Source organism: Oncorhynchus mykiss, chromosome 9, assembly GCF_013265735.2.
Source record: "Oncorhynchus mykiss isolate Arlee chromosome 9, USDA_OmykA_1.1, whole genome shotgun sequence".
Lineage (NCBI taxonomy): Eukaryota > Metazoa > Chordata > Actinopteri > Salmoniformes > Salmonidae > Oncorhynchus > Oncorhynchus mykiss.
In genome coordinates this window covers 43,765,210-43,778,980 of record NC_048573.1, presented here as the reverse complement: position 1 = coordinate 43,778,980, position 13,771 = coordinate 43,765,210, and the positions used below count along the sequence as shown (strand labels likewise).

General features: G+C 41.4%; 1 protein-coding gene across 1 annotated transcript; it reads left to right on the top strand.

The window, feature by feature from the left end:
* The first annotated feature begins 761 nt into the window (after positions 1-761).
* Positions 762-13,546, top strand: tprg1l (tumor protein p63 regulated 1-like). Its single transcript, XM_021615831.2, has 6 exons — positions 762-1,174; positions 1,549-1,640; positions 9,752-9,802; positions 10,023-10,148; positions 10,539-10,692; positions 10,815-13,546. The coding sequence occupies exons 1-6, from the start codon at positions 947-949 to the stop codon at positions 11,007-11,009; spliced, it is 846 nt and encodes a 281-aa protein (XP_021471506.1). The 5' UTR covers positions 762-946; the 3' UTR covers positions 11,010-13,546.
* Positions 13,547-13,771: the final 225 nt, after the last annotated feature.

Genomic DNA, 13,771 nt, shown 5'->3' with positions numbered 1-13,771 from the left:
CCTTCCAGTTCTCTGCTGCCAATGACTGGAACGAACTACAAAAATCTCTGAAAACACTCTGGAAACACTTATCTCCCTCACTAGCTTTAAGCACCAACTGTCAGAGCAGCTCACAGATTACTGCACCTGTACATAGCCCACCTATAATTTAGCCCAAACAACTACCTCTTTCCCTACTGTATTTAATTAATTAATTTATTTTGCTCCTTTGCACCCCATTATTTTTATTTCTACTTTGCACATTCTCCCATTGCAAATCTACCATTCCAGTGTTTTACTTGCTATATTGTATTTACTTTGCCACCATGGCCTTTTTGCCTTTACCTCCCTTATCTCACCTCATTTGCTCACATCGTATATAGACTTGTTTATACTGTATTATTGACTGTATGTTTGTTTTACTCCATGTGTAACTCTGTGTCGTTGTATGTGTCGAACTGCTTTGCTTTATCTTGGCCAGGTCGCAATTGTAAATGAGAACTTGTTCTCAACTTGCCTACCTGGTTAAATAAAGGTGAAATAAATAAATAAAAATCCAAGGTAAAAAATCTGTCGTTCTGCCCCTGAACAAGTCAGTTAACCCACTGTTCCCCGGTAGGCCGTCATTGTAAATAAGAATGAGTTCTTAACTGACTTGCCTGTTTAAATGTAAATAAAAAATAAAAATAGAAACTCTTGTTTTAGCTGTTCGGGACTAAGGATTACAGCTCAACAGTGGCGGGGGTGAACACTTGTTTGAACAGCAGATTTCCCCTTTAAGAGGTGAAAAAAGGAAATCTAAGGGGGGAAGTGAGGCAGGGGTACTTCCTTGTAAACACCATCCTCTCTGATCGTATTATTGTGCGCAATGACCAATTCAAAACAATACACCGTTTGCTGAATCTTTATTTTCGAGAGGATAGGTTGAAGTCTATTCTGTGCTTTTTATTACAACTCAGTTTGCACTATGCTTCAGCTAAACGACACGGTTGAACCAATGAGTCCGGGGGCTGCGGTCCTTCATCCGGCAGAGGCAGAGGATGGAGTCGAGGTTGCCTTCACACCGCCGGGGGCCAGAGGGAGCCTTGGGTATAGTTCTTCTGTAGCATGTTGCTCCCCCTTACAAACGTTGACGCCGTTTCATGTCCACAACCCAACAATGCAAGCGAAAGTGAAGGATTATTTCGTCTTTAGGGTAAGTCTGGCTAATAATTGACCTTTTTTTTTTTTTTTTATCTGAACAACGTCAGATATTAGCTAGTTAGCAAGCTAATAGGCTAGCTTGGAAACAGCTGTCAAACGCTCACGCTGCAATCAGCTTGCAATTGCAGATTGACTGCTTGGTTCGCTCTGATTTGAAGGTGCGTATTTGTGGCAGTGAACACCCATGCAACATGTCGTTACAAACTAACCTCTATTTCTTAAGATTGTGAAACAAACCGTTCTGTTAAACGTAACCATTTATTCAGACAACTGCAATTTATTCAGCTATGATATATGGAACCATCTGCTCGATTATTATAATGATGAGAGGACTGAAATCAATTAACTGTGGCCTCTTCATTTCAGCCAGGGACCATTGAACGAGCAGTGAATGACATCAGAACAGTGGGCCTGCCTTCAGAGGATGGAGAAGTGCTGAGTGTGTGGCTGCTTGCAGAGTGAGTCATTTTATCAGCAATTCACATCATCACATAGGCCAGTAAAGTTACATTGGCAGTACAGAAGTTCCCAAATTTGGTCCTGGGGCCCCCCCTGGGTGCACGTTTTGGTTTTTGCCCTAGCACTACAGGTGATTTGAAAGGAGCTTGATGATGTCTGAGTGTTTTCAATGATTCATTCCAGTGGAGAACAACTGCCCCCTCTCATTGAAGCCATGGAAGTTGAAGGCCGACCGTGGTACTGCAGACATTGTTAGCGGAAAACAGGATCCCCCAATTAGTGGTGAGGAGTCTACCATGTCCAGAAGCGACTTCATTTTAAGCTTTGTTTTAGTATTGACAGTTACAGCTGATTTAGGGACTGTATATCGATTCGCTCTCCTTAAATATTTAATCTGATGTATTTGTTTTGGTCTCTGAATTGTTTAATCAAATAAAAACTACAACCTTTGTCCTGAATTAGCCTAGCGTCCAGCAGCTATATCCTGTCCTAAACTTGAACTATGCTATTGTTTTGTGCATAAATACTGCACCCTTAAACTTCAAAACAATCATGTAACTACACCGAACAAAAATATACATTCAACAATTTCAAGGATTTTACTGAGTTAGTTCGTATAAGGAAATCGGTCAATTGAAATAAATTCATTAGGCCGTAATCTATGGATTTAGCATGACTGAGAATACAGATATGTATCTGTTGGTCACAGACACCTTAAAAAAGAAGGTAGGGGTGTGGATCAGAAAACCAGTCTATTTTGTGTGACCACCATTTGCCTCATGCAACACGACACATCTCCTTCGCATAGAATTGATCAGGCTGTTGATTGTGGAATGTTGTCCAACTACTGTTCAATGTCTGTGTGAAGTTGCTGGACATTGGCGGGAGCTGGGACACGCCGTCGATACAGAGCATCCCAAACATGCTGAATTGGTGTCATTTCTGAGTATGTAGGCCATTTTCAACTCCTAGGAATTGTGTACAGATCCTTGCAACATGGGGCCGTGCATTATCATGCTGAAACATGAGCTGATGGCGCGACATTGGGCCTCAGGATCTCGTCCATGGTATCTCTGTGCAGTCAAATTACCACTGATAAAATTATGTCTGTTGTCTGTAGCTTATGTCTGCCCATACCATAACCCCACCACCACCATGGGGTGCTCTGTTCACAACATTGACATCAGCAAACCGCTCGCCCACACGACGCGATACACATTGTCTGCCATCTTCCCGGTACAGTTGAAACCATGATTCATCCGTGAAGAGCACGCTTCTCCAGTGTGCCAGTGGCCATTGAAGGTGAGCATTTGCCCACTGAAGTCAGTTACGACACCAAACTGCAGTCAGGTCAAGACCCTGGTAAGGATGACGAGCACACCTGTCAGGTGGATGGATTATCTTGGCAAAGGAGAAATTCTCACTAACAGGGATGTAAACAAATTTGTGCACACAATTTGCTAGAAGCTTTTTGTGCATATAAGCTAGATTTTTTTTTTTGGAATAGTCATGACTGGTTCAAGCTGTCATGTCGTTAAGACGGCAGTGGCGAAGGATATCATTGCTACTTAATGTGGATCTAAATTCCATTGGTGTAGGGTTAGCTGGATGTTTCTGACTGGTCTTGAAACTGTGACAATGGCCAGCCTCTCCCTGCTTGCCTCAATGGGATATGTAGAGATTTTGCCAACACAGCCAGATATACAGTACCAGTCAAGTTTGGACACACCTACTCATTCCAGGGTTTTTCTTTTCTTTTTACAATTTTCTACATTGTAGAATAATAGTGATGACATCAAAACTATGAAATAACACATTTAATCATGTAGTAACCAATTTTTTTTTAAACAAATCAAAATATATTTTATATTTGACATTCTTCAAAGTAGCCACCTTTTGCCTTGATGACAGCTCTGCACACTTGGCATTCTCTCAACCAGCTTCATGAGGTAGTCACCTAGAATGCATTTCAATTAACAGGTGTGACTTATGGCAAGAACAGCTCAAATAAGCAAAGTGAAACAACAGTCCATCATGACTTGAAGACATGAAGGTCAGTCAATCTTTACCATTTGAACGTTTCCTCAAGTGCAAAAACCCATCAAGCGCTATGATGAAACTGGCTCTCGTGAGGATCACCACAGGAAAGGAAGACCCAGAGTTACCTCCGCTACAGAGGATAAGTTCATTAGAGTTACCAGCCTCAGAAATTGCAGCCCAAATAAATGCTTCACAGACACATCTCAACATCAACTGTTCAGAGGAGACTGCGTGAATCAGGCCTTCATGGTCAAATTGCTGCAAAGAAACCACTACTAAAGGACACTAATAAGAAGAGACTTTCTTGGGCCAATAAACACAAGCAATGGACATAGACCATTTTGGTCTGAGTCCAAATGTGAATTTTCTTTGTGAGACACAGAGTAGGTGAACGGATGATCTCCACATGTGTGGTTCCCACTGTGAAGCATGGAGGAGGATGTGTGATGGTGTGGGTGTGCTTTGCTGTTGACACTGTCAGGGATTTATTTAGAATTCAAGGCACACTTAACCAGCATGGCTACCACAGTATTCTGCAGTGATATGCCATCCCACTATCATTTGTTTTTCAACTGGACAATGACCCAAAGCACCTCCAGGCTGTAAGGGCTATTTGACCAAGAAGGAGAGTGATGGAGTGCTGCATCAGATGACCTGACCTCCACAATCATCTGACCTCAACCCAATTGAGATTGTTTGGGATGAGTTGGACCGCAGAGTCAAGGAAAAGCAGCCAACAAGTGCTCAGCTTATGTGGGAACTCTTTCAAATCAAGACAGTTGGAAAAGCATTCCTCATGAAGCTGGTTGAGAGTGTCAAGCGTGTGCAAAGCTATCATCAAGGCAAAGAGTGGCTACTTTGAAGAATCTCGAATATATTTTGATTTTGTTTTAACACTTTTTTGGTTACTACATGATTACATATATGTTCATCATTTTGATGTAGAAAATAGTAAAAATAAAGGAAAACCCTTGAATGAGTAGGTGTGTCCAAACTTTTGACTGGTACTGTGTGTGTGTGTGTGTATGTATGTATATATATATATATATATTAGTTTTGTACCCTTAACCTTTTTTTAAACTGACTATTGTATTTGTTGATTTTTAAATCTGACTTTATTAGTATAATGAGTAATCTAGGAATGTCATGAGTTAATTGACATAAGAACGTGAGAAAATAGCAACACTACAGAGTGCCAATGCTACAATGAATGGCTAAATTAATTTAGTTGTATACTCCGCGGAGTTCTTCTTCACCATTCTATAGTTGCCAATAATTGCTTCTGATACACCAGATGTACAGTTGAAGTCGGAAGTTTACATACACTTAGGTTGGAGTCGTTAACTCATTTTTCAACCACCTCACAAATTTCTTGTTAACAAACTATAGTTTTGGCAAGTCGGTTAGGACATCTACTTTTTGTGCATGCCACACCTCAGAAAACAAATTGTAGACATCCACAAGTCTGGTTCATCCTTGGGAGAAAATTCCAAATGCCTGAACATACCACGTTCATCTGTACAAACAATAGTACGCAAGTATAAACGCCATGGGACCACGCAGCCTTCATACCGCTCAGGAAGGAGACATTCTGTGTGGTGATCCTAACTGACCTAAAACAGGAAATTTTTACAAGGATTAAATGTCAGGAATTGTGAAAAAAATAGTTTAAATGTATTTGGCTAAGGTGTATGTACACTTCCGACTTCAACTGTATGTCTTTGAACTAATTGTTTTTAAATCGCACACAGAAGTTAAAAAGATTGCGTTGCTAATGGCAGCCTGCAGTAACCCGTTCGGCCTTCAATTTGAGCAACTCAATGAGACGGCAGCACTGCAAAGTCACTTTCTGGAGTAGCTCAAACAGCGCATGTTGTTCTCAAATGTAAACGTGATTCGATTATCGGTTGCGGTAGGGTTCTAGAAACACAAATCCCTCTACTTTCACATGACAATACACACTTACTATACACTGTTTTAACATTTGCAGCTGACAGTATTTTTCAGTGACAACACGTTTGGGCGTCAGTCTTCCATCTGCACACAGTTGTACGGAGACACAGATGGCTAATTGGCACAGGTGGTCCACTCTGTCTTCCGTAAACAAGCACTGTAACACACCAATATGGCCTTGTGGGAACCCTATTAAAATGGTGTATTAATTTTTGTTTTTTGTTAAATTATTTCTCGATGATAGTATATTCTGAAATATATTTAATATCGTCAATAGGCGCTAAAGATAGTTAACGTCTATGAATGGGGTACCTTAACCCCTAACCGTTTTATATTTTAACTTCAATGGGGGTAGGGACGTCCCAATGTTTCCGGATAGCACAGCCCATGTTGTCTCCATGAACTAAATATCTTGCGCAATTGTGTCAGATGTTATGCTACGTGCACTGTCCACGAGAGATTAACCAACCCATAGGAATAATTGAAACCGCCTTCTTCATTTGGCCTCAATGCGCTATCGAGTTTTCACAACGGAATGAATGGTTTCACGTGATCGATGGCCTCGTCCATTCATATCATTGTTTCACCCACTCATAATATCGGACACCCGGAACTAAGAGTTTCGTCTTTCTATGTTCCCACCACCCTCAGTATATGTCTGTACTTCCGTTTTATGACAGCAGGGGGCACTAGAGACAATGAGGCCGCATAGAGATAAATCAATTAGGTTATTATTGCCGAGTAACTGCGATGTTGATCCATCCTCAGTTTTCTTCTATCACAGCAATTTTAAAAACTGTTTTAAAGTCACAATTGGCCTCATGGTGAGAATGTTTCCTTTCTCTCCAGAAGGATGCTTATTTTTTGTAGTGAAGGGTTGTGTTGACACACCATCCATAGTGTAATTTTTTTATTTCACCTTTATTTAACTAGGTAGGCTAGTTGAGAACAAGTTCTCATTTGCAACTGCGACCTGGCCAAGATAAAGCATAGCAGTGTGAACAGACAACACAGAGTTACACATGGAGTAAACAATAAACAAGTCAATAACATAGTAGGAAAAAAAAATCTATGTACATTGTGTGCAAAAGGCATGAGGAGATAGGCAATAAATAGGCCATAGGAGTGAATAATTACAATTTAGCAGATTAACACTGGAGTGATAAATGATCAGATGAACATGTGCAGGTAGAGATACTGGTGTGCAAAAGAGCAGAAAAGTAAATAAAATATAAACAGTATGGTGATGAGGTAGGTAAATTGGGTGGGCTATATACCGATGGACTATGTACAGCTGCAGCGATCGGTTAGCTGCTCAGATAGCAGATGTTTAAAGTTGATGAGGGAGATAAGTCTCCAACTTCAGAGATTTTTGCAATTCGTTCCAGTCGCAGGCAGCAGAGAACTGGAAGGAAAGGCGGCCAAATGAGGTTTTGGCTTTAGGGATGATCAGTGAGATACACCTGCTGGAGCGCGTGCTACGGGTGGGTGTTGCCATCGTGACCAGTGAACTGAGATAAGGCGGAGCTTTACCTAGCATAGACTTGTAGATGACCTGGAGCCAGTGAGTCTGGCGACGAACATGCGGCGAGGGCCAGCCGACTAGAGCATACAGGTCGCAGTGGTGGGTGGTATTTATTTAATTTTTATTTCACCTTTATTTAACCAGGTAGGCAAGTTGAGAACAAGTTCTCATTTACAATTGCGACCTGGCCAAGATAAAGCAAAGCAGTTCGACACATACAACGACAGAGTTACACAAGGAGTAAAACAAACATACAGTCAATAATACAGTATAAACAAGTCTATATACGATGTGAGCAAATGAGGTGAGATAAGGGAGGTAAAGGCAAAAAAAAGGCCATGGTGGCAAAGTAAATACAATATAGCAAGTAAAACACTGGAATGGTAGATTTGCAGTAGAAGAATGTGCAAAGTAGAAATAAAAATAATGGGGTGCAAAGGAGCAAAATAAATAAATTAAATACAGTAGGGAAAGAGGTAGTTGTTTGGGCTAAATTATAGGTGGGCTTTAGTAACAAAGCTTCAGTAACAAAACGGATGGCACTGTGATAAACTGCATCGAGTTTGCTGAGTTGAGTATTGGAAGCTATTTTGTAGATTACATCGCCGAAGTCGATGATCGGTAGGATAGTCAGTTTTACTAGGATAAGTTTTACGGCGTGAGTGAAGGAGGCTTTGTTGCGAAATAGAAAGCCGACTCTAGATTTGATTTTGGATTGGAGATGTTTGATATGAGTCTGGAAGGAGAGTTTGCAGTCTAGCCAGAAACCTAGGTACTTATAGATGTCCACATATTCTAGGTCGGAACCATCCAGGGTGGTGATGCTAGTCGGGCGTGCGGGTGCAGGCAGCGAACGGTTGAAAAGCGTGCATTTGGTTTTACTAGCGTTTAAGAGCAGTTGGAGGCCACGGAAGGAGTGTTGTATGGCATTGAAGCTCGTTTGGAGGTTAGATAGCACAGTGTCCAAGGAAGGGCCAGAAGTATACAGAATGGTGTCGTCTGCGTAGAGGTGGATCAGGGAATCGCCCGCAGCAAGAGCAACATCATTGATATATACAGAGAAAAGAGTCGGCCCGAGAATTTAACCCTGTGGTACCCCCATAGGACCGGACAACATGCCCTCCGATTTTACACACTGAACTCTGTCTGCAAAGTAGTTGGTGAACCAGGCAAGGCAGTCATTAGAAAAACCGAGGCTACTGAGTCTGCCAATAAGAATATGGTGATTGACAGAGTTGAAAGCCTTGGTCAGGTTGATGAAGACGGCTGCACAGTACTGTCTTTTGTCGATGGCGGTTATGATATCGTTTAGTAGTAATTAATTACTTCACCATGCCTAAAAGGATATTCAATGTCTGCTTTTGAACTTTTTTACCCATATACCAATAGGTGCCCTTTGCGAGGCATTGGAAAACCTCCCTGGTCTTTGGTTGAATCTGTGTTTTGAAATTCACACTTCGACTGAGGGACCTTACAGATAATTGTACGTTATGTGTGGGGTACAGAGATAGTCATTCCAAAATCATGTTAAACACTACCATCAATAAGGCTGGTCTTAATGACTAGTAAGCACATTATACTTCACATCGCTTCCTATCTCATAGGCATAGGGTGTGGCAGGGTAGCCTAGCATGTTGGACTAGCAGCCGAAAGGTTGCAAGTTCGAATCCCTGAGCTGACAAGGTACAAATCTGTCGTTCTGCCCCTGAACAAGGTAGTTAACCCACTGTTCCTAGGCCGTCATTGAAAATAAGAATTTGTTTTTAACTGACTTGCCTAGTTAAATAAAGGTAAAAAAATAGAAGGTATTCAAATGGTAGTGTTTTTAATGTGACCTCATCACTATTAGCAAGCGTGACAGTCATTCACCTATTAAAGGGATACTTTGGGATTTTGGCAGTGAGTCCCTTTATCTACTTACCCAGAGTCCAATGACCTTGTGGATACCATTTTTCTGTCTCTAACTTCATACTGGACACAGAGGTAGTTTCACAAGCCAATGCTAACTAGTGTGACACAATCTACATTTAATTCATTTTAAAATCAGGCTGTAACACAACAAAATGTGGAAAAGGTCAAGGGGGTGTGAATACATTCTGAAGGCTCTTTATCCTACTACCAGTCACTTGCATATATGCATGTATGCATGTATATACTTGCATTCTCGTGTTTCTAACTCACATCGTAGTTCTTGTGGTTTTTATTCTATATTATTATTATTATTATTGTATTGTTGGGAAAGAGCTCTCAAGGTAAGAATGCCACTACTGTTTTACACCTATTTTCCTGTGGCTGTGGTAAATAACCTTTGAAACGGTATTAGTGCAAGTGAGAGGCAAGGATAATATTTTTTGGGCAATTAAGAGCCATGTAGTGCTTAACGGCATGTTTATTTATCCAGTTAATACATACCATCTCCATGAAAAATTATATTCTGCCGGCAGATGCCAATTGGTAAAGAAATCACACAACCCCTTGGCACATTTTAGTCTCTCTTACACCATTGTGACTTCATATTTTCATGAATATCTCATTACATTATTTTGCTACAGATGAGAATGCTAAATCTGAATGTAATAATGTTTCCCTTAGAGTTGACCACTGGAACAACGAGAAGGAGAGACTGGTGCTCATAACTGACAGGTAAACCAAATGATTAGTGGCAAATGTTACGATTGGATATCCATTTGAACCCAATTGGAGGGATCCATTCCCATATCATTTGATACATTTATGTTGCCGACTGGATGAAAGCCTCGACGCGGTTGTGATATATTCGTGCTGATAAAGGCGTCAAACTTGCATGAACGTTTATACACTCTTCACTTAATTTGCCATATTGTCTCTCTTGGTTTTCTAACAGGTCCCTGCTGGTTTGCAAGTATGACTTCATCAACCTGCTGTGTCAGCAGGTCATCAGAATCTCCCTTAATGCCGTGGACACCATCTCAGTGGGCGAGTTTGAGTTCCCGCCCAAATCACTCAACAAGTAAGCGCCACTGAGCTATGACCCTGTACTTACAACAACACAAGACACTTGTCGATGTTCTGAAATAATTGGATAGGTACAGTATAAGCAATATGGTAGAAGGCTAACGTTCACTTGGGATAGGCTTGGTGGAAATGTTGCCATATTGCTTATACATATCCAACTATGTTGAGTCTACTCAAGTCGCTTGGGGTTGTTTCTGGACAGGGCCAAATACACTCAGCAGTCAGACGTGTTCAGTAGGCATGGAAACCGAAAACTAGGAACGCATATTGGACAAGTATAGATACACCTGTTTCTAAAGCTTTTCTCCTCTCGTGCCCACTGAACACAGCCTACTATTCATTGATTACTCCCAGCACACTGGAATTACAATAAGTGTCTCTACAGGAGGGAGGGCTATGGGATTCGGGTTCAGTGGGACAAACGCCCACGCCCCTCCTTCGTGAACCGCTGGAATCCCTGGTCCACAGACATGCCCTATGTCACCTTCACTGAGCACCCCATGGCCCGTGCCGACGAGAAAGTGGCCTCTCTCTGCCAGGTTAAACTCTTACGTTGCCACCTCCCCTCCCCCATTTACAATAATAACGATTCATATGCAATATTCATGTTCACATGGGAGCTTGGTATATTAAACACTTAGCTGCTCTCCTCTTCTGTCAGATGGACATCTTCCGGACCCAGCTGGTTCAGGCAGTGAAGAAGGCCCACAAGGAGTTTGCCATTCCGGGCAGGGCCAACGGAGTTCTGATCCTAGAGAGGCCCCTCCTCATCGAGACCTACCTGGGCATCATGTCCTTCATCAACAATGAGGCCAAGCTGGGCTACTCCATGACTAGGGGAAAGATTGGCTTCTAAATGTTTCCCACTGAGTGACCCTCTTATTCCACAGCAGTGGGAGCACTGTCAAACTGTGTGTTTTATGAGTGTGTGTCTGTCTGCTCGTGGAATGCTGACAATGTGGCTGTGTCATACCCAACGCTTGAGTATAACCGGCGGGCAGCCATGGTCGGCAGCAAGCCTGAGTTCTCTCCACTCCTGCCACAGTGCTCTCATGCAAAGTTGTTTTCCATTTGCCATAATTATTTAACCCCCGAGTGGAGAGACCTACTGTATGTGAATTTGGTGTGTTTGTGCGATTAGGGAATGTCGCTAATTGTGGGTACAGTGCATACTGTTTACCTTGTCATTGTGAAAATACTGTAATACACACCTGATGCTGCTAGGTGAACCTGACTTAGAGCCTTTGGAAGTTAATATTATCGTGGGCCTTTTGTGCCGTACGAGGGCATGGTTAGGTGCTTTAACTCTAGGTATAAGAGTGGGCTTTATCAGCGGTCGTTATTACAGAAACTAATGCAATGAGCTTTGCCTGATCAAGCGGTCTACCCATTATTTTCAACCTGAGACGCCTTGCAAAATTGCATTAGCCAGATTGGCTCTAAAATCCATCATATTGGGACGTTGTAGTGGTAAAATTTGAGAATTAATGTGGCTGCCGGTGCTACAATCAGCTTTTTCAGTCAAAACTATGACCACGTTATTCTGACGGTTAGTGTTTATTTACTATATTTTACTTGAATTATACATTGTCTGGTGCAAGCCCAACTACAGATATCCCCTTGTGACAATTTTCTTAAAATGATTAGGGCTACTCATCTCCATTTCTAGAAAACACACAGCCTTTATCGTCCTCATGCTAGGCTAGTTCATGCTGAAGCAGAGGATTAGGTCCTATGAAAATGTGATGTCTAACATTGGGGTGAGTGTTGTGGAATATGTTACTTTAGCATTAGCTACATAGCATGAGGACAAGAAAGGCAGTTTAATTCCGAACTAACAGTATTATGATTTGCCGTCAGGCATTGTGGGATAATTAAAAGTACAGTGACACCTTCCATACCTGTTTGATTCTTAGTGTTGACCGGTATAGACATGTCTAGAAGGGGAACAAATAATCCCTTCTACATATGGTTTCACCAAACAATCTACTATTCAAATACACAAATCTTGCTCAGAGGCTAAAATAGTCTTATCAACCACCTGAATAACTTGACCATAAAAATAAAAAAAATCCACGTGGGAATAAAAATGGTGGCCATTTTAGATTACATTGATCTATTAGTCAACTATTCAAGTAACTAACTAGTTAGGACTGTAGCCATAGTCTGACATAAACCTCAAATAAAAAAGCAACTGAAGTTCAATTGGATACAGCGGTTGAAATTTCAGCCTCAATCAGATTTGTATGTTAAGGTCTCCGTTTACCAAGTTCGTTTGCTCGCACGGCTTTGCCGCGGACCTTTTGTTCAGTAGCTCTCAGGAACAGAATAATCCATTTCTGTTAAAGTATTTGGAAAGGACTATAGTGCCATTGTTTGTTCTCCTCTCGACATGAGGACCTCCCTGCCCCCACCTTTTAATGTGTCTCCCCTCCCTGCTCCACAACTCTTGCTATTTGTTTAACCACTTATTAACCCACTTGGCCACTGCTTTACCGATTTGTCACTTCCATGTCGACGCTAGAGTGCTTGCTCCGCGAGAACATCCACCTCATTCCCTTCTACTCCCACATGCTGGCACCCAGAGGAACCTTAAATACCCCCAACTGTCTCAACCTAAACAAGCACAAATTGAAATGTATCAGCGCTGCACAGGAGCCAATCTAAGGAAGTGACTTAATGTATAAGGGACAATAACAGGAAGTGACATTGGCTGAATATAATTGAAACTGATTAATCATAAGTCAATTGCAAATTAACAGTCTAAGATTTCCTAGAGGCCCTATTACATTTTATCAGTCACAATGGTTGATGGACATTCAATTTTATTTCTAAACAGAGTAAGATATCATTCTTGCATGGGATCCAAACGGAATATTTCAAAGTATGCAAGACAAATCAACGTCAAGAAATCCAGGAACCAGATTTAAACTGGTTTGAAATAAACCAATCTTTCTCATCCATTCACCAGAGAAGAATCTGGTTGTTAGGCCTCTGCTTTACACAAGATCATGCTTTAACTGCTGGAATGAACTAAGATGTCTGTCCAAATACCTTTTTTTCCCCCTTCCACTCCTGGTCTAAATGTAACATGCATGTCTTGCATGTTGGGTTTGCATGCCGTCTCTGTTCAACTTCAAAAAAGCTCCAGAATATCAATTGATGCAGGTTTTGAATGTTACAAAAAGAAAACTAACTTCTTGGTCAAATGCTTAATGTTTGTAGCACGGTCACCAACATGAGGCAATTGCCTACATTACTTTGATATTTCATACGGGGTAAATCTGATATCCGACCAATTTGCATATTAGTTTGACTCATAACGCTGACTATATGCTCATAATGACCTTGAATGCTGTACATTGCTTATTAAATAAATACTCATCAAAATCATGTCTTGTGGCATTGTTTCTTACACTGCAGGTTCCTGTAAACCCAGTTTGAAGTACCCTGGGGCACAAAAAAAAGACTAGCCTGCTGGCCTTAAATAGCCCAAGCTATTTAGGAGGGATATCACACCTGGCACAAATTATTGTCTAGTAGTTTTTTTCCTGCTGGGGGGTGGCCTATACCTGCACCCAGAGGAGAGTAGTTCAAAGTTCGAAGTCTAAAATTATT